Genomic DNA, 20,413 nt, shown 5'->3' with positions numbered 1-20,413 from the left:
ACAGCCAGCACCAGCTTGCCAGTCACGTGAGGGAGCCATCTTGGAAATGGAGCTTCTGGCCTGCAGTCGAGCTACCCCAGCTAAGACAGCATTGAGCAGAGACCAGGCTTCCTTGCTGAGATCTGCCCAAATGCAGACGTAGGAACAAAATAAATGATTGTTGTTGTTTGAGCCTCTAAGTTTGGGGGTAGTTTGTTATATAGCAATAATAACCAGAACTTAAGATAAAGGGACATTCCTGCCATGATTGTCCTTGGAGTTATGTGCTCCCAAAGAACCCCTTCTGTACCTTCCCCACTTTCTTCCTTCTCCTGTTAGCATTTGCAATGGGAATTAAACTAGACTTGATGAAAAATGCTTAATGTAATAAATACCTAGTTTGTCTCCAAATGCAGTAAAAGAAGACTTCTAGCTTAGAAGAAGCAATTTTTTTTTTAGCTTGGTGCTTTTCAGGATGTCGTTATCAAATAATATATATTTCTTCTTGTTTCATTTGTGTGTCTGAGAGTTCGTTTTTGGAGGTATGGTGGTCCAAAACTTCTCATCATTTAAAGGCTGCACACAGTCTCTAAAGGTATTTTTCCATGACAAAATAGGGAAGTAGGTGGGCCAAATTGCAGACATGTGGACTAATCATCCTTTCCCCTATAAAAAATTAAATATAGGGTCTAAAATGTTATTTTGATCGTTGCAGCAGGTAAGGACATACAAGGACTTGCCCAATAGTTCTCTGGGGCTTCCGCTTTGACTTGAGGCACCAGCAGAAAGATTAAGAGGTGACACTTTGAAACATGACTTTGCCTTCGTCAGCCTTTGAGGGCCTGTTAAGTCTTTGGCTGCCTTTTATTTTAACCTTGTTTCATTGAATCTGTGTAACACAGATCAAGGCCTGGATAAATATTTGTGAATTGTTTGAACTTTGTTCTGTGCCCTTAAATACTCTTAGGAAATCAATATTGGACTTTAAAGAAGTTTAAAGATTCCGTCACCAAAACCAGACTAATTCAGGGCCCACTGTGGTAGAAACACAAGAGGAGTACACGTATTGGAAAGTCTGCAGAATCTTTTGGAAAATGACTGTTACAGTGTGAGGAACTGCATATAAATTTACACCCAAAATAATCCTTTTGAAGCAGTTTAAAGTCTGAAGCCTGATTTTTCAAGATGACTTTTCAAGAATCTTTACTTACGACCAGCTTTCACGTGATTTGCCTTTGTTGTGTTCTGCTCCTCCACTATTTTCTAATATGCCCCTCTTATTCTGCAGCCTTCCATGGTTCTCTCTCTCTCCCGCTCCCTCCCTCTTCCTCTCCCTCCTTCTCCCTCTCTCCCCCTCTCTCTCTCTCTCCTCTCTTCCCCCCTCGACAGGCCAGCTTTCCTCCAAGAGGATCACAGTGAGGAAGTGACTATCTCTGGGGCCAATTCACTTGTGTAATCCTGAAAGGGGAGTATGGGCAAGGTTCAGGGCCAGCTGGCCAGCTGCTAGCCGCTCTAGAGATCGTTAGGGACATCAGTTTTGTAATTTATGTGCTCATGGGTCCAAGATAGAGTAACTTCTCCGTGGAGAGGGAGGATGGAAGCTTCTAGGCAGACCTGACATCTCTCTGACGACATATCAGCTGGGGTCCTCTGACCCTGTCTTGATTTGGCTGTCGAATTCGGGTTTGATTTGGCAGGTCACTTAACTCTGCTTCCTCCACTTCCTCGGCTGTAAAACGGGGTCACCACTTCCTAGCCAACATCACAGGACTTTATAAAGACGAGCAAATACTGATGACAAGCAGTTTACAAGAAGAGCTAAAGCCTCAAAGTTCTACCAATTCCCACGAGGTGACTTCAGGCTCTATTGGCCTCTCTCTGCCTCAGTTTCCTCGCTGAAAAATAAGGATGGTAATAGGACCCATCTCGGAGCTGCTCTGAGGATTAAATGAGATAATATTATAAACGAAGTACAGTATCTAATACCCTCAGTAAATGTTATTTGTTTCCCGTCATCTGCACCTCGTTTTACCATCTAGTTTGTGTACCAGAACACTGGAATGATAAAAGAATCCTAGAATGAGAGGTTAAAAACTCTCTCATTTTATAGACTAGAAAAAAAGAGACTTGGTGAGGTTGGGTGACCTGCCCAGGGCTTCTGATTCATTAGGGAGAGTCAGAGTTCAGGTCTTCTAATTGTTGGTTCAAGCAAGTCTCCATTTTCACTCCTTTAAAGGCTGTGCTGGTATTTCTATCCCCAGATAAGCCTTTCTCCGTCTGATTTTAAACCTAAGACCAGTTCTGACCATTAAGCAGTACATCTTCTAAGTCTCCTGCAGCCCCACGAAACCTGCAGATAACGTCCGGGAAAGCCCCCCCCCCCCCACCATCCCCCTGCAGAAGGCCAGGAAAGGTACCGCTTGCTCAGAGACCTGAGAAAACCGCTAATGGAGACAGCAGGTGAGGAGGGAGGCCAGGGAGCTGCAGCTGTTGGCAAAGGTTGCCCTAGTAACCGTGCAGGGCTTCATTCAGGAAGTGAGCCCAACTCCAAGATGCAAAATGATCGCCTTCAAGGGCTCCTGTGAGCACAAAGGAACCAAAGGAACTGAGGGATGGCCAGGAGAAAGGGAGGTGTGGGGTGAGAGAGGGGCCCAGGCTGTCAGTTACAACCTTCCACCTTCCAGAGAAGAAAAATAAGGGAAGAGAAGAGCTGTTTGAATCTTCTGGCCTGTGTGAACCGTAAAAACACCCATTTAACAGGAGTCCCTTTGTGGCGATGGAGGGAAGCAGGCGCCCCTGTTTACCAGCCTTATGAAACAGTATGCCAGGAGAGGGGGGAGAAATCCCAAACCTTGCTAACTTTATGGGGGCCCTAAACTCTTCTTGCTGCCTCTCTTTTATTCACACTGATGACAAAGACCATTTGCTACCAATTTATTGGAAACTTTTTTTTTTCACAGCTTGAGCTGCTTAAATGCAGGGAGCTCCCTCTCCCCACAAATCGCTGTCAGACACTTGCTGAATGGGCCAGGCTCAATTATGCTCCTGCCACAGGTTCAGCTCACACTGTGACCCTGCATGGCTTCCTGCTATTCATATGTGTTACTTCCCCTTTGTGGTAATGGCTTGTGGCACTTGGCCAGAAAACATTATTAATTTCAGAAGTGGACTGACAAACAACAAACCCACAGTGAAATGAGAGGAAGTGCTGGGGAGGCCAGCTGTCGGCTTGAGCAGAGCTGTAGGAACTCAGTGTATGCAGGTTCTAGAAGGAAAGGAGACGATAATCCACAAAAAGGAAATGCACTAAAATTATCCACCACCTATATTAAAGAAAAAAGAAAGAAAGAGAAATCAGAGAAAAGTGGTGGTGGGGGGGAGGTGTGTGGAGAAGCACGCAGCTACTCGAGCTGCAGCTGGACAGGAAATTGCTAACGCTGCTTGCAAATCCCTACTTTGAAGAGGCAGTTTAGGGAATGCCAGGAGCGGAAACCGTTCAGAACTGGATTAACACGAGCCAAGTTGAACTGCAACCCACTTCTCCTTTCGGAGCTCTGGCTGACTTGGGGCACCCAAATGGGAGAGACTGACTTGGTGTTTTTTTGCACTGTTTCTGCCTTTTATACATGCTTAGGTGCTAAAACTCACACTGGACGGCTTGACATGATTGCCATAAAATCAGGGCTACTTGCCGCCTACCAAATAATTCAACTGGCATCTCACAGGTACCGTGTGGGTAAAAAGCCCATCTTTCTCCCCACTGCAGACCAAGGGATCAAGCTCATTCAAAAAGGGCTGGAAATGTATTGTTCTAATCCTTTTGATTTCATACACCTGCCCTTTATTTTGATTTGTGTATTTTGACACTCAGGACAAGGAGAGGTATGTCCCAAGGAAAACGACAGGATATTAAGCCTTTACCTTAAAGTAACTGTTCAAAATAACCTCAACATAAAGTTCCAACAGGAGTTTCTGGCCCACGTTCTAAATCAAAGTACAAAGCACATTAGGAGTGGCAAGGCTTCATTTCAAGTGCCAACGTGAAATCGTGGCTACATCTAGACTCAGGGAGAAAGCTTAGCTATGCCCTGCCCTGTACACGAGAAAGGAAAGGGGAGACATCATCCCAGACTCATTTGTTATTCCAACGCTAGAATTTGCAGGTAGAATTGCCAGACAGTTACAGACCAGAAAAAGAATCATCTCTACTTTCTCCCTGGCATGTCTAAGTATTATTGAGCAGAAGACCCTGAGACGGAAGGAAAGAGAGGTGAACATGGCAACTGTCACCTTGTTATTCTGGTGCCCCCCCTTTAAGACTATTCATGAATAACCAAATCTTATAGTTCAGCAAGCTGGGCTCTGAGACTTCATTTTTCTTCAAGAGCATTACAATTTTCTTAAGTAAGCCAGAACTTATTAGGAAGTATTGTCCATTGGAATGATGTAATCACTCTCTTCCCTTCGTATAAAGTATTATCCATAGGAATGATATAGTCAATCCCTTGTCACTTTTATTTGAAGCAAAAGATGCACCTGAAAAATTCTTGGAAATAGCTTAAAAGATGAGAACTTTGCCCCATTATTCCTACATGTACTTTACAAGCCAATATCAATCCCCAACTGAAAAAGTCCTAAAATGTGTCACTTCACATGTAAGTACAATTACGGAGAGATTTTTTAAAAATACACATTCAATAGCCAAAATAGTTATTTATTAATAATTTAAGGTTTTACATTCTTATAATAAATTTCAGCTCAGAACTTTACACCATGAACATAATGGAGCCACTTGTCTCCCTCCTTCACAATCATATGCATGTCGCCTGTTGAATGGGTACCCACGCTCACACACGCTTCCAGTTACGCACAAATTGTTTTTAAAAAGCAAAGAGACCAACCCAAAGTATTGCATTTGAGGTGACACTCCCTGAAGAATTTTGCACAGAGGTAATATACTGTTTAGCACAGCTGAAGTTTAAAAAAAAAAGTGAGCCCATGATTTTGGTGTCTTTCCAAGATATCCCCTTTGAGACAATACAAGCCAAAATATTTACAAAAGTAAGGCAGAGTCAAACTACATTAAGAGAAAAAAAAAAGGTCACAAGGAAGATATGTGAAAGACACTGGAGACTGCACCATAACAAGGTCTCTGTGATCATAAGTGTCCATGAAAACGTCATTCAGAATTGGTAAAGTCGAGCATGCTGCAAATATATCCTTTGGATTAGAAAAGAGCAAAAGTTTCAATCGTTTTAAGAAGTGGCATACTGCTCTTTCTCCCTTTGGACGATTTCTTTTAAACCCATCAAAGGAAAAACAAACACAGTTCAAACAAACACTGTCAAATGATTTAAGATCAAATATTTACAATGATCAAATGGAGTATCAGATTCATTTGATTGATTATTTATTTATTTTCTTTTTTTTTTGCAAACTGATACTACAAATACAGAGCTGAAACCTCTCTTTGGCTCCTCTATATGCAAAATTGAGTCAGTCTTCACTGAAGACAATATAGAGTCAGTTCCAGATGCAAAAGGAAACAGTCATACAAGGCCCTAAAGAACACATGCTCCTACCCTACCATTTGGTCCTACCCTATATACCTGGAAGTTCTCGAATCCCAGTCCCTGCAGGGGTAGGCTGTACACTCGGGTGTGGAGCAAACCTACTGCCTGTATCTATACAGCAGGTCCTGTTCTTCCAACGAGAATGGAGCAAATCTCTCCCTTTGGAATAACCAATTCCACACGTGGTAACCTTGTCTAATACAGACAGCTGGTGTCATGTTGACACCTGGGCCACATACAAAGAAAGCAGCCCAGCTGATGCTGCTAAGAGAAACTGCTGAAGAACGGACACATCCCAGTGTGGGGCCTTTCACGTGGATTGCAGGGAGTCCACCTGGTAGACATTCTGGTTGGAGGGCGTGGTGAAATAGAGCTGCTGTGCTGGGACCCGGTTGTCACAGGGGCTGCTGAGTCCCAGCGTCCTCTCGAAGTCCAGCAGCTGGCCCATGAAGTTGAAGTTGGGAGAGATGTTGGATTTCTTCATCTTCACAATGTCATAAGCATCGTTCATTGACAGGTTGAGCTTCTGCATGAGATAAGCCACAGTCACAGTGACTGAGCGGCTGATGCCAGCCAAGCAATGCACCAAGACACCACAGTTTTTGCCCCGGGCTTCATCTGTAAACACACAAAAAAGAAAGGCAAAATGTCAGCAGACTGAAAACCACCCTTTGTGAACGACCAGTCTAAAAACTGAATAATAATGATAATCATAAAAAAGGTTAAAAATAATTGTGTGCAGCAGTTGAGCCCTGCAGGCAGCAGAAAATGTATCACTGTGATAAAACATGTACACTGGGCACAATTACATATTTCAGATATTTTCTGAAAAGGGAGCTTTTGTATTAAGTTCCCGCCAACAAAAAACTCCTTAATGTGTGCATTCTTTGCCCCAGCATGTGAATACCAGAAACCCTGCAATATGGTCGTGAATGCCTTTTATACAGACAAGCAGACTGCAAGGGTCTATTAAATTATTCTCCAACTGTTGTGCAGCTAACAATGGAGATATTCAGGCATTTTAAAAGAGAGAGGGAAGTCACTGGGGACAGCCCATTAGGAGGAACAGGATGTCGACATGGCCTGAAAATGAGTTCCTTTGTAATAGGAAATGCATTACAATGCCTGGAGATTCGCTTCTCCAGGCTTTCAGCCCACAGTCCTTCCTGCTGGGCTCAGGTTACCCTCACTGTCTCACTGTGAACCGGTATCACAGTAACATTCAGCTGGATTACAACATCTAGCATTCACAGGGCTTTCCAACGCCTAACTTCGTATTCTCAAACAACTCCCAGGTCTTTTAAAATTACAAAGTCATGCTAGAATTCCTGTCTACCTTGAGTACTATTATCTGGCCCTCCTCTAGTCCAAAGATTGTGGGAAAATTCTGTTGTCTACTTACGAATGGTCTCCCTTTCAAATGACTGAGTTCAGAGCCAAGCAGCAGACAGCATTTCAAATACACCTGAGGTCTGCAGCCTTGTCAAAAGGCACTTTTTCTTAGCAAGAAGATAAACCAGAATTAAGAACGCCCTTGGAACATCAGAGACCGGCAGCCCCACAAATTAGAAGCAGCAAGAAAGATGAACGGCTTGAACTCTAGGAAAGGTTAGGAATTTTGCATTTAAAAGTCTGAGCGAGGACTGTTAATTAGTCTCACCTATGAAAGAAATGGCCTCAGGAAAAAACTGGGACAGGTTTTGGCTCCAGTGATCCGAGATGGGGATCTGCTTGTATTTGAACTCTCCCGCGTTCTCAAAGAGATTCGGCAAATTGGGGGTGACGTTCAAGATGTACTTGATGCCGAACTCTTCCAACACGTCCAGGTTGGTGGAGTCCTTGGCACAACCCAAATAGAGGAAGGGCAAGATCTCCACGGGGAAAGAAGGCTGGCTGTTGGACAGCGGGCTGCCATCCGAGTCCGTTGCACTACTGGGGTCTCGGTCAAGGTCAGACTCAATGTCCGAGGAGGAGTCGGAGCTGATCCGCAGGCCCCCGAGCCCCAGCACTGGCAACGGTGGCGAGCTGCTGCTACACGAGCCGTCTAGATTGGTCTCGCAGTGCAGAGCGAACTCGGCTTGGAACTTACTGAAACCACCTGCCAGGACGAGAAAAGCAATCATGTAACCCGAGATCCCGTAGTAGTTTTCACAGCTTTGAGAGCCGCAGCCTCACGCAGAAACACACCACAGAACCCTTCCAGCCGCCCTGCACACAGAGCCAGATACAAGAGAAAGACACTTAAGTGTGCACCCTTGGGAACAGAACGAACGGGCCCGCCTCCCCTGGGAACCTTTATTCTTCCGAATCCGGAAATGCACAAAATGGCAACTTTTCCGAATATCTTGAAGGGCTAGAAGGGGTCAATCTGCACCCCAACGATCTCTGCCGTCCTGCAAAATCTGAACTCAAAATCGAACGATATAAAGCAGGGAATGGTGGGGAATATCCCGGGTAGGAAGGAGACCTAGTTAGAAAGAACCGGCTAGTGCCTGCGGCCGGAAGCCGGTCGATTCCGCGCGGGCCCGGCTCGCGGGTGCGGGACTCTAGAGAGGTTCGCAGCCGGGAGCCGGCAGACTGCCCCTGGCGCAGCAGCGCGGCTCAGAAGCGCCAGCCGAGCGCTGCAGGGGCGCTTCCAGCACGCGCGTCCCGCCTGCAGCTCGCAGCCCGGTGTCCCCTGTCCTGCCCCCGCGTGGAGCTCCCCCGGCTCGTACCTTCCAGGTAGAACGCCCGGCAGCCCTCGTCCTTGAGCTTCTTGAGCAGCAGCCCGAGCACCGACTCGCCGCCCGTATTCTCGTTCCAGTCGCTGCTACTCTCGTCGTAGAGCACCACGGTATCGGTGCCGCAGCGCCGGGTGAAGCGATCCCGGTCCTCGCCGCGCGTGAAGAGCGCGCGTACCGGCAGGTTGCCCTTCTGCAGGCGCCGCAGCATGATCCCCGGGATGGCCACGTTGATGGCTGACTCGATGTGCGACGACTCGTACAGCTCCTGGGGCCGGCAGTCCATCAGCAGCAGCCGCTCGTTGCCCAGCTCCAGCTGCTCGTTGAGCCACGCCACGGTCTTGCTGATCGCCATTTCCGACGCGAAGGGCACGGGTCTGAGCGTATCTATCATGGGGGTCGAGCTGCCGAAGAGGGCGGGGTACCTACCAGACGCCCCTCGGGGCAGGCATAGGCCGAGCACGCCGCGCGAAGCCGCCGCTCTCAGAGCGGGGTTGAATTCCACCTCGCCCTTCCCAAACCCGGTTAGCGGTTGGGGCAGGCGAGACAGAAGTGAAGCCGGCGGTTCCCTCTGCACCCAGCTGCAGCCGCTCGCTCTTAGTGTCAATGAATCTCTCTGAATGAAGCTGCCCGGAGAGTTTTGTTCCTCCCCGGTGAATGAAATCCAATTAATTCGGACTCCGTGCTACTCAGAGGGGAGAAAAAAAAAACCCAGCGGCTCCTAATCCCTCCCTCCAAGACTGCACCTCAAATCCACCCAGGCGTCTTTCTCCTAGGACTATTCAAGCCTCGATTTGCTCACTCTCCCTTAGACTCAAGCCTCGCACACCCCCCGAGCGAGGCAGCTCCTCAATGGATACAAACAGCGAGCGTCTCAATGGATACATTCTCCAGGCCAGCCAATGAGCGCGCTGCGGAAGGGGCTGTTGCCGTGGGGACGGGCCGGCTGGAACAGGTTGTGTTGATGAATTGTTAATGAGTTTGTCATTCACAAAAACGGAAAGGAATTTCCGCTCCGGATAAGCCCCAGTGCAAACAAGCTGCAACAGCGGGCTCGGCGGGAGGAAGGAGAAAGAAGAGGAGGCGGTGGTGGAGGAGGAGCAGGGCACACAAACCAGGGCACTTCAGTTGTCTCATGTTTCCTTCTGTTGAGAGTTCACACTTCGCTTCGGAACTTTTGCGCACAAATGGTGCAATTAGCAGGCACAAAAGCCCTTGTTCGCGACGCCTGGGCGCGCAAGCTAGCTTTAGGGAAACTTGTGCTGACTTTTTCCCTTTTATTCCCTTTAAACTCATTTGGACTGGAGTTCACGTTAACCCCACCCCCCACCCCCCTTAGGCAGTGTGTGGCATTTGTTTGCCAGCTTAAAAAGCCCAGCTCTGTTTACTCTGATGTTCTTTTAGCCGAGGCTGTGTTGGGGCTGGTGAACTGCCCGGGCTTTAGTGACCGATGAGGTGTTAAATGCTAATCCAACATCTTTTGAACAAACCAGGATTTTGTTGAAACATTTTTAAGCAAGCAAACAAACAAATGCTTGGTTGTCCAGAGAATAGAAAGCAAGCTTTTTCTTTAAAAAGAGCGTTTTAATTAATTAATTTTTTTAAACAGTGGAGACTGCAGGAACAAATTCGTTGGGCAGTCCGATGCTTTTATTCCTCTCCGGGGGCGTGGGGTGTTATGAACCATTGTTACGGAGATCCAAATCCCCCGCCCCCGCCCACTGCGCCCTGGGTGGGGTGGGGGCGGGTAGCGCTCGTTAATCATTTCTGAGCAACCTAGCTCAGCTTCCGACACAGGAGCCCGCCTGGAAGGGCCGCCTGGGCGAGGTGCACCAAGGGCACGCGGAGCCCGGCTGTCTGTCCCCACCATCCGCAAAGCCTGGGGAAGTCCTCCCGCAAGGCCTGCAGGCTGCGGGGGCTCTGGAGGGCTCGGCGATTGGTTACTGTAGACCGAGGCATGTCAAAAGGGAGACTCCTTCCCGCCCCCGACTTCCCGCACAGGGTCACCCTCTTCCCTGCCCGGGCACCCCCTCCCCTGCGAGTCGCCGGGCCCTCGCGGAGCACCGCCCGCTCCTACGCGTTGCGCTCCTCGTTAGCACCCGCCGCCTCCGCCTCCTCGTTCAGCGGGCGCGGGGCGTCCGGCGACACCGTGGACCGGTGCAGGGCCGATGCGGGACTTCGAGCTCCGGAGAGGCCTGGGGTGGGTGTGGGGCGAGGAGAAGTGCCTGCCGGGAGCCCCTGCTCCCGAGGAGAGCTGGGAGTCCTGGGGAAAGTGTCTGCCGCGCTGCAGAGCCAGCAGGTAATTGGGGAGGTGCTCGCTAGGCCAGCGAGCTGCGCTCGGCCGGGGTACGGCGGAGCGGGGCGGGCGGCGGGGTCCGGATAGAGGCGTGGCGGGCGGCGGCGGGTAGACGCATTCCAGGCGCGCAGAACTCTGTTGTTATATAAAAGTACCGGGGCTGCAGCTCCCGAGCGGAAAGCCACCTGTGTGCGGCCGGCGCGGCGCGCAGGGGAGGTGGAGGATGGGGGCCTGCGGCCGGAAGGCGCGGGCCCTAATCCGGCTGCCCCTCCCTAACCCACGGCGGAAAAGAGGGCGCGCATTGTCCCGCCGCCGCCGCCGCCGCCGCCGCCGCCGCCGCCGGGGAGGCGGAAGCGGAGGCAGCCGCTCGGCGGGGAGCGGCTTTTCCGAGCGCCCTCGCGGCGCTCTGCGTCCACCGCTGATATCGCCGAGGGCACCTGAGGTCGCGGGGTCTCCCCAAGCCAGACGCCCCACACCCACGGGCCGGCCTGCTGACGCCCCCGCTCCACTTTGCATTTTTAGTCACCCGCCTCTTCTCTGGTTTGGGGAATGTAGGCTAAAAAAAGGCGGCTGCGAGGCCCAGGTTGCCAATTTTGGAGCTTTGCTACAGTCAGGCCGCCCCTGGAAGAGCGTGTTCGGTGAAGGTGGGAGTTGCAGCGCTCCTATCCCCGCGCCTTTTTTGGGCATCCCTTGGAACAGAGCTCCCATATTTCACTGGATATCATCCAGTTCCAGCTGGAGGAGGCCTGCGCTGGAGTTGACGCCTCCGATCCGCCTCCACCTGTTACAGATGTCCCTACCCCGAGACCTTTCTGTTACTGGAACCTGGAGGCGAGGAGGGGAGAAGCAGGATGCCTTGCAGCGGAACTGAGAAGTGCATAATCTTTCAGCCCAAGACCTCCAACAGAAAATGCAAGAAGGGAAATTGTTTTCCACTTAGCTATTTTTAAAGTGCTGATACCTGAGCCTGGGCATCAGTTTGGAAGGATGGTTGCAACACTTCTCAAACCTGAAACATTTAGCTTTACCCGTGCTTCTGAACCCTCAGTCCTTCTCAGGACACTGTATAAAATGGCATTCAGACCTCTTGGTCCTAAAACGTGCGGTATAAAGAAAGGGCCTCTGGAGTGGGGCGGCCTGGGTTTGAATTGTGCCCTCACCCCTTCCTAAATGTGCGACCTTGATTACATCGTCTAACTCTTTTAAGCCGTAGTCTTCCACGCTGGCATACGGAAAATGACAGAATCGCTGTGATGACTGAATGGGTAAAGTGAGATGCCCTAAGACGTTGGTGTGTCATTAACTGTTAATATTATTTTTATCTTTCTGAATTCTGAACCTGCAGAATGGCCCCCGTCCTTTCAATCCCAAAGACGCCCTTTGATGCCTAACAGCCCGCCTGAAATTCCCTAGTCTAAGAAGAAATCCTCTGAAGAACTGCACTAAGCAGTTAAATCCATGCCAATTTAGCTGTCAAGCAAAGCAGGTGCTGTTACAGACCACGATCAAAATCCTTTAACACAGTTAAATACCGAATATACCCAGCTACCCTTCTAACTTCTCCCTACTGGTCCCCTCTTAAACACTCTGTACACTAAGCTGATATAATAGAAGTCATATGTAGTGGGTATTTACCACCTGGTGGGCATGGTCTTGATTTCTGTGTTTACATGCATATTTCCGTCAGTCTTCAGAAAACCCATGCAAATTATCCTCATTTACAGAGATTAAGGAATTTGCCTGAGGTCACACAGGAGCCAACGATGGGGTCAGGATTTGAAGCCTGACTCTTCACAGAGCCTCAAGGACTACCACATACCCATATTACAGGGTGTTGTGGAGACCGCGCCCACCACGCTCTGCTGTTGCTGCTGAAATTTGAAGGATTCAAGGTCTGCACTTTGAATTTTGACCACCAGGCATTTCCGGGCTTCACAAATTATGTTGCTCCTTCCCCACAGATGTCAAGGATCAAAAGTTAGGCTCATTTCCTTCCTGCTCCTTTTACATCTGGCGGTTTTCTTTGACTGTATGCACCTTTTCATTAGTCAACCATTCAATAAATGCCCATACAGTTTTCTTTCTTAGAGTATGTCTTAGATGGTAATCCTCGCATCTACCATTACTGATGTGTCTCAGTGTAGCACATGGGCCTGAGTTCAAATCTTAGCTCTGTCTCTAACTAGTATTTAGATAGGGGAAAGTCACTTAACCTCTCCGGGCCTCCATTCATTCATTCATTCGCTCATTCACTCACTCACTCATTTACTCTAGCTACCAGGAAAGCAGCAGTGAATAAAACAGACAAGAACCCTGCCCTCCTGGAGCTTATATTCTAGTAACAAGAGACAATGAACAAAATAAATAATTATACAGTATATTAGAAAGGAAAAGTGCTGTGGAGGAAAATAAAGCAAGGAAAGGAATTCAGCAGTATGTAAAATGGGGAATAGTTACACCTGCCTCAAAGGACTGCGAGGATAGAGACAGCCAAGATGACACACAAAGGGCACAAAGTAGGTATTCAACGGTTTTTAAACTCATTGCTTCATTTCTGCATAAAACTGACTCGCTGTTGCTGGTAATCCTGCTTTGAATCTCATCATCCTGGCCCTGTTGCCGGGGCCCCCAGGAAAAGCTTTCTCAGGAGAGCTCTAGTGACTATAAGAGCCACAGACTTCCTTACTTCCAGAGGCCTCAGTTCCCTGCCTAGGGTATCAGTCACATGTAGAGAACTATGTTTAAAGGTTGGAGAGTACAGCAGGTCATCTCTGATCCATTTTCATAAGTGCACAGAAACAATTTCATAGATCCTACTGTCTCTCTGAGTGATAGTGTGTGCGTGCAATGAGCACTCGTGCTTGAATTCTTCCTGGTGTTTCCCCCTGGAAAGTTCCTTAAAAGAAAATCTTTCAGTTATAAATGTTTGCTTGGTTATTGGAGAAGCATTCCAACTTTGCAGGAATTTTCCTGCATTTGAGAACACTTGCGATTGATGAGACCTGAAAGGGTTAGTATGACCTTTAATCTTGGAGTAATCTCTATGAATATAATGACATTAATTAACACATCATGTGAAAATAGTTAAACAGATTTTCACTAATAGGGAGAGTGTGTTTTGGAAGATCTGACTTAAAAATGGAGTCTTTGTTTTTTTATTTGTTTTTTTATTTTTGGCTGTGTTGGGTCTTACTTGCTGCACGCGGGCTTTCTCTAGTTGCAGCGAGTGGGGGCTACTCTTCGTTGCGGTGCATGGGCTTCTCATTGCGGTGGTTTCTCTTGTTGCGGAGCACGGGCTCTAGGTGCACAGGCTTCAGTAGTTGTGGTGCGTGGGCTCAGTAGTTGTGGCTCGCCGGCTCTAGAGTGAAGGCTCAGTAGTTGTGGCACACAGGCTTAGTTGCTCCACAGCATGTGGCATGTACCAGGGATCGAACCCGTGTCCCCTGCAATGACAGGTGGATTCTTAACCACTGTGCCACCAGGGAAGTCCCTAAAATGGACTCTGTGGCATATCCAGGATTCAGGTTTTTTAGAGGTCCCAGGGAGGCCCTCAAAGTGACAGTGGAGTGAAGTCAGACAGAGAAAGACAAATATCATATGATATCACTTATATGTGGAATCTTAAAAAAAGCGTACCAATGAACTTATTTACAAAACAGAAGTAGAGTAACAGATGTAGAAAACAAACTCATGGTTACCAGGGGGTAAGTGCGGGAGGAATAAATTGGGAGATTGGGATTGACACACACACACACTTCTATATATAAAATAGGCAACTAATAAGGACCTACTGTATAGCACAGGGAACTCTACTCAATACTCTGTAATGACCTATTTGGGAAAAGAATCTAAAAAAAAGAGTATATATATGTATATGTATAACTGATTCACTTTGCTGTACACCTGAACCTAACACAACATTGTAAATCAACTATATTCCAATAAAAATTGAAAAAAAAAGTGACAGTCGGTGAGTTTCAGGACAGCTAAACCTCAGAACACAATTCAACTGCATTTGAGAAATATGTTCGAAATAGTCTGACTTTAAATAAACGGCATATGGGGTTCACAAAACTCTGTTGTGCTTTCTTGACAGGTGCCTTGAAAAGACAGCAACTTATGTCAGACCGGTAGGCACCGTGGAACCCAAGAGGCCCAAAGGACTGACAATAGGAAACCAAGGTAATATACAGTCATGCGCTGTGCATGGAAAAAACCACAGGGAGCTTCAAATGTGAGCTGCAAATTAAAATAACATGACTGCAGATCCTTGTTTGCCATCAAACTGCTTCTGGTGTTGCAGCTTCATGCAGCTTGCCCCAGGGTCAGCTGCAGGGAGCTTATTGAAGGTGGGTAACAATGGTAACAATGTCCCCAAACAATGCAGCCGTGGAAGGAAAGGCAGGTAAGCTTACACGGGGACTAACAGGCAGCTAGACAGCAGCAGTTCCAGAGTCACACCCACAGTCACATGGAGGGAGTGGTCAGAGCTTTCCTGTAAAAGAGGTGGCACTTTCACACCTTGCCGGAATTATACAACCTGAAGAAAAATATGAACTACTGTGAAATTCAGACCTTGACCCCAATCGAAGTTTTTTAAAAATTAGGTCTTCATCAGCTTTCTTGGGTTTCTGTTTCCCCTCCCCTGATGGAATACCTATTAGTGTACATTCAGGATCCCATAGAGACTCTATCAAGAATATTCTTTGGAAGTTAGTCTCTAGTAAGGAAATTCACTTACAGCTAGCAGTGTTGATTTCTTCTTTCAGATGCTTTTGAATCCTTTTCCTTCCCATGGGAAAACATTCCTTCATTCTTCCCTCTTCTCTTTTATTTTCACAAAGTAGGAAAGTAAAGGCATGTGTAAATGTATGTGTAAGAAATCATCAGGAGGTTGGCACCTCTGCGTCTGCAGTATAGCCAAGTTCACTTACTGTTAGACTTTTCTGGTTTGCTTTTTGTTTTGGAAAAGGAATGACAGCACCTTGCTTCCCATTGTACTATATCCAAAGCCCCAGTGAGGATCCTTGGTGGGAAATTAGGCTAACATTTCCTTCAGGGAAGGTGAGGGACTCTATGTATTCATCTTTCAGGAACCTTCCCTGGTCGTGTCATGGGGCCTCATGTGTGCAGCATCCTGGGCATTGGCCATGCTGCATCTACGTGCAGTTGATTTGCCCTGTGCCTCCTTGTATGGGCCATGTTTCCTCGGGTGACATTTCTCCTCATCTTGTGTTCCTTTATTTATGCAGGTGTGAGCAGCACAGGTAGCTGTTGTGTAAGAGAACTAATTATTTTTCTAAGTAGGAATTATTTCCTGCCAGCCTATTTTTGCCTCAGCAATCAGTAGAAATGACTGTGTGTCCACAATGCAAGGAATGCTTTCACTCCGTTTATGAAACTTAAGAACTCACAGATTCCTCAGGAATATATTTGTGGAACCCCAGGAGCTTCCAAACCCCAGTCTAAGCAGTACTGCTTTAGGGCATTTGGTGGGTTAATTACAAAAGCTATATTTGGGTATACCATGAAAATAACAACAGAAAGCTACAATTTATTCAACACCAAGCTTTGCGCGTGTTCAGTCTAATTACGGTGATAATTCTGCATAGCAGGTATACTATTACCACAATTTTATAGTGGGGAGGGCTGGGCTCAAATATCAGGTAATTACACTGGAATCTAAATATCTCAGTCCCTTCAAAACCTCTTTAGTACCCGCTGCTCCCTACCTGATAAGAGTGACTTCATGCAACCTATTATTAAATAGCAGCATCTACATTATTTGTTCAGTTTTATCTTGCTGGTCAAGCCTGGGAGTTCTAGAGTCAGACCAATCTGGATTCTAAACCTTTCTAGAGTGTGACTCTGAAGGAAATCGCATAATCGCCATATACCTCAGTTTCCTTATCTGTAAAGTGGGGATAGTATATCACAGGACTGTTGTGATAAATGAGTTACATTTGTAAAGGGGTAGGAACAGTCCTGAAACAATACTAATTCATTGGCAGTTACCTGTTTTTATTATTAACACACACACCCCGCGCGCACACACACACACACACACAGATCTTGATAAATGTTTACTGACCTTGCTGAAAAGGGATTATATAATGAAAAACACTACAGTGCCAGTTTTGTTCTTAGGAATAGAAAAAAAAATCAGTGCAAAATTCTGAAAGAAAAATGCTAAAGAACAGAGTCAATTGCTTTACCACCCCTCTTAGTTGCTGATATAAGCAGCCCAGATCTCAGTGTGCTGAGAGATGTGGATAGATTGGGGACCTTGGGGACATTGGTTGTCTTGGAGGGACTTCCCAGCAGTCTAGGACTGACTTGCTGAAGCAGCAGGCACTTTCCCCCTCCATCACTGCTGGCTCACAGCCCTTCCTTGCACTGTGCAATAGCTTGCACAGTCTGCAGGAGGTGAATTGGAAGTCTACTGGCCCAAGCGATGTAACCATCCTCAGTGATCTGGGTTTGTTGTCGCTGATGGGAGCACGCATTGATACACTCAAGCTTTTAAGGCCTCCTGCAACTAAGAAGTCTCCTCTGGAAAGTTCCTTCCTTCCTCTGACGTCTTGCCTAGCGAGAGTGCTCTGCTAAAGGCCACATGGTAGAAGCATACCTAGCCTTAAGTAAACGGGCCACCTGCTCAGCTCAGTTTCTATAGTAATTTTTTGCACATGCATGATTCCAAGGTTATTTTTATTAAATGTCTGACAAATTTCAGGTTTTTCTGGAGCCATCAGAAGTTTTAGATTCTTTACCAAAAGTCTAAAGCCTTGCCAGGTCATGCCCCGCCCCCTCCCCCAATCCATCCCTCTCGCCTAACCAGTTTCCCAGGGAAAAAGCCTTTATAATGGGGATTTCTCTGCCCTTTTGTTATAGTGTCTGTATGGTAATTTACTTTAAGTAATTCAGTATAGCTACTGTAGTACTCTAATGCTTTAAAGATGGAGAATTAGCTGTGACATCCTCTAATATGAACCAATACCTTAGACTAAGTGACCTGTGAGGGTTTTTTTTAATTTGCATAAAAGGTGTTAAAAAGTTATATCTGTTGCTGAAATTGGTGGCGCTTGCGATGTGTCTTGTTAGGGGAGGTGTGACAGGACCCATGGATCTTGTATGACCAAGATATAAGAGGGCAGCCAGACCACCTGCGTAGGTAACCATGCAGCCTCCAGCACTGGAACCTGTGACCCTCCACTTCACCTAGGACCCTGCCCCCTGCCCTGTGAGACTACACCCCCTGCTGGGTTTTATTTTGGAATGTTGCTGCCTTTCCTTCAGCATGGGCCTCTATGCAAGGTGCTGTTCATCAAAATACTGAGGTGGAGAGAAGGACTCAGTTTGGATGACTGTACGTACTTGCTGAAACATTTTTGTGTGTGTGTATCTAGTTAAATTTGGTATGAGATTTACTTTTATAGTGAGAGTGAGGTGGGGTGCAGTGAAGAGTGTGACCTAAATCTGGGGTCTCTAACCACTAGAAGCCTCTGATTTTTATCCAAAGAATCTGACATTTATCCAACATCCACCTTGGCTCAGAAGCAAAGCATTTGAAAAATATGGATTCTCAAATCCCAGCTCCAGTAAGTCTGATTTAAATGATATCTGGGTCCGAGACATCGATATGTTTCAAAAGTTCCCCAGGGAATTCCAATACGCAACCTGGGCTGAGAACCTCTGCCTTAGAAGGATTCACAACACTCATTCCGCTTGCCTAGGGAGAGGTTTCCAGCCAGACCAGTGGGTCTCAAAATAAATGTTTAGAAACAGCTGGAGGTACTTGCCTGTGGCCCACACTCCAGACTCCCACTCAGGGACCCTGATTGAGGTCTAGAGAGGGACCCAGGTAATTGCCTTTTAGTCCAGCAGCCAATAGTGGCTCTTACAGATGGACCACACTTTGAGAAGTTCCTAATAGCCTGGACAGCCAGGTTCCTCACCCACCAGCTCTGGTCCACAAAGTATAGAAATTTTCTTGTAGGTTACCTGGAAAGATGAATCAAATAGTACACTTTATCCGCAAATATCAGAACTTCGTTACAGAAAAATGCAACCTCAGACATAACTAATCTGCTTGTCCTTGTCAACTCAACTCTTGAACTGGCACGAGCTCTGATTTCTTTCAGGGGGCTGAAACGGTACCCAGATCTGCCTGTGGTTTTGCCTAAAAGAGGGTTTCTCTTGACAACAGCATCAAGGCTTGCGTCGAACACTGTTGTGTGTCTAGATCTGAAGTGATTGCTGGAGCATATGGAAATCAGTAAGAGTCAGACCCTGCTGTCACAAAAAAGAAGTCTGATTGGGGAGGTTAGACACATGCCCAGGTTCCTAGAATGTAAGAAACTAAATATAGTAATTGCAATAGAAAAAATGTACAATGGGAACAAGAGGAGGAAATGGGTCCATTGACCCTGGGTGTTGGTAAGTGTCCCAGAGAAGACAATATTCGAGTCAGATCCCCGTGGGTAAGCAGATTCCCCCCTCTCCATGGTCCCAGAAGGATAGAAGAAGAAAGGTCTTCTGGGTAAGAGAGCCAGATGGCGTGAGCGAAGGTTTGGAGGCATGGACAGACGTGCGTGAGAACCAGAGAGCAGTTGAGCAGTTATAAATGGCACAGAGTGGCAAAGAAAGAGGAAAGGTAGTTTAAAGCCAGATGGACCTGGGCTTTGGACGTCCTGCTAAGGAGTTTGGAATTTTTCTTTAGGCAGTGAGAAGTCATCACAGATTTTTATACAGGGGTGTGGCATGATTTCCGAATATGGTTCTGGTAACAAAGCGAGTGAGTAGACTGGAGGGGAGAGAGAAATTGGGAGCAGGAAAACCAGTTAGGAAGCAATTGCAGTTGTTCAAGAAAATGATGCTCTCCACCATAATAGTCCTATTCCTAAAATAATGTACTAATCATCTTGCTTCATTTTATTCCTCTTATTTCTGGGGCTAGAAAAATCACTTAGCCTTTCTGTGACTCAGAATCCCTCCCTATTAATAGAAGATGACAAAATCCTTAACTTACCTCACACAGGAAGGTGCTGAGAGATGCTTGTAAGCCAGGAAAGAGGGGGAAATGTTATTCTAAATGCCATTGGTGACATTTCTCTCCAGGAGACAAACTGCCTTTCGCCTCTAACTTTTTATTATGAAAATTTCAGACCTGCAGATAAGTTGAAAGTTGAGTAAAAGCATCAGAAACAGTTAAGTTCCTGCAGAAGCTCCAATTGCTCAACTACCCAGGAAGTGGCATTTCTTTTTTTTCTTTTTTTTTTTTTTTTTTTGGTACGTGGGCCTCTCACCGTTGTGGCCTCTCCCGTTGCGGAGCACAGGCTCCGGACGCGCAGGCTCAGCGGCCATGGCTCACGGGCCCAGCCGCTCCGCGGCATGTGGGATCTTCCCGGACCGGGGCACGCACCTGTGTCCCCTGCATCGGCAGGCAGACTCTCTACCACTGCGCCACCAGGGAAGCCCGGAAGTGGCATTTCTAATGCAATCACCCGCGGCCTTTAGGACGTAAATGCCATCGCAACATGTGTGGTTAAAAACACTGTTCCGTAAAGTGAAATTTTGTAAAAAAAAAAAAAAAAGCTTGTCTCCCCATTGTTTTTCTTTTCATTAGAAACAAAAGTGTAAGGGATGTTCCTCCTGTTACTCCTGTTGCTGAAATAGGGGTGGGGGTTGTCCCCTGTCTGTAAAGGAGTTAAACACGGTCATTTAAGTGAAGAGTTGGGCATAATGCTTTCAAGTGTTTTTGTTTTGGGGGTCCTAGACCCTGGCCTGGTAGCAAGGGACACCTGGCCGTGCCTTTTCCACCTGCTGCCGCGGCCTCTCTGACAACT

The 20,413-nt window shown here is 47.1% G+C and overlaps 2 protein-coding genes and 1 long non-coding RNA gene across 7 annotated transcripts in view; 1 reads left to right on the top strand and 2 right to left on the bottom strand.

Moving 5' to 3' along the window:
• Positions 1-4,672: 4,672 nt before the first annotated feature.
• On the bottom strand, positions 4,673-9,099 carry DUSP6 (dual specificity phosphatase 6). 2 transcript variants are annotated; one of them, XM_004311966.4, is made up of 3 exons: positions 8,267-9,095; positions 7,213-7,650; positions 4,673-6,170 (listed from the first exon to the last, which is right to left on the bottom strand). In XM_004311966.4, the coding sequence occupies exons 1-3, from the start codon at positions 8,664-8,666 to the stop codon at positions 5,863-5,865; spliced, it is 1,146 nt and encodes a 381-aa protein (XP_004312014.1). In that variant the 5' UTR covers positions 8,667-9,095; the 3' UTR covers positions 4,673-5,862. The 2 variants fall into 2 exon arrangements, with proteins under 2 accessions (XP_004312014.1, XP_004312015.1); XM_004311967.4 differs by lacking the exon at positions 7,213-7,650 and having other exon boundaries at positions 8,267-9,099.
• Positions 9,100-9,363: 264 nt separating this feature from the next.
• Positions 9,364-20,413, top strand: part of LOC117314184 (uncharacterized) — a 111,931-nt gene continuing 100,881 nt past the window's right edge. For 2 of the 4 annotated variants that reach the window (XM_073788359.1, XM_073788361.1), the window contains exons 1-3: positions 9,449-12,054; positions 12,293-12,460; positions 14,665-14,750. In XM_073788359.1, coding sequence (XP_073644460.1) covers positions 10,792-11,439 — 648 coding nt within the window. In that variant the 5' untranslated portion in view covers positions 9,449-10,791 and the 3' untranslated portion in view covers positions 11,440-12,054; positions 12,293-12,460; positions 14,665-14,750. Of the gene's footprint in view, positions 12,055-12,292; positions 12,461-14,664; positions 14,751-20,413 lie in introns of all 4 variants that reach the window. The other 2 variants (XM_073788362.1, XM_073788363.1) reach the window with 1 other exon arrangement.
• Positions 13,077-20,001, bottom strand: LOC109547153 (uncharacterized). The gene is made up of 3 exons (XR_002172880.3): positions 19,874-20,001; positions 19,597-19,734; positions 13,077-14,011 (listed from the first exon to the last, which is right to left on the bottom strand). It is a non-coding gene; the product is annotated as an uncharacterized lncRNA (long non-coding RNA).

The sequence above is a fragment of the Tursiops truncatus genome, chromosome 11, assembly GCF_011762595.2.
Source record: "Tursiops truncatus isolate mTurTru1 chromosome 11, mTurTru1.mat.Y, whole genome shotgun sequence".
Taxonomy (NCBI): Eukaryota; Metazoa; Chordata; class Mammalia; order Artiodactyla; family Delphinidae; genus Tursiops; species Tursiops truncatus.
Note: the sequence above shows the minus strand (reverse complement) of the source record. Positions and strands in the feature narration are given on the sequence as shown.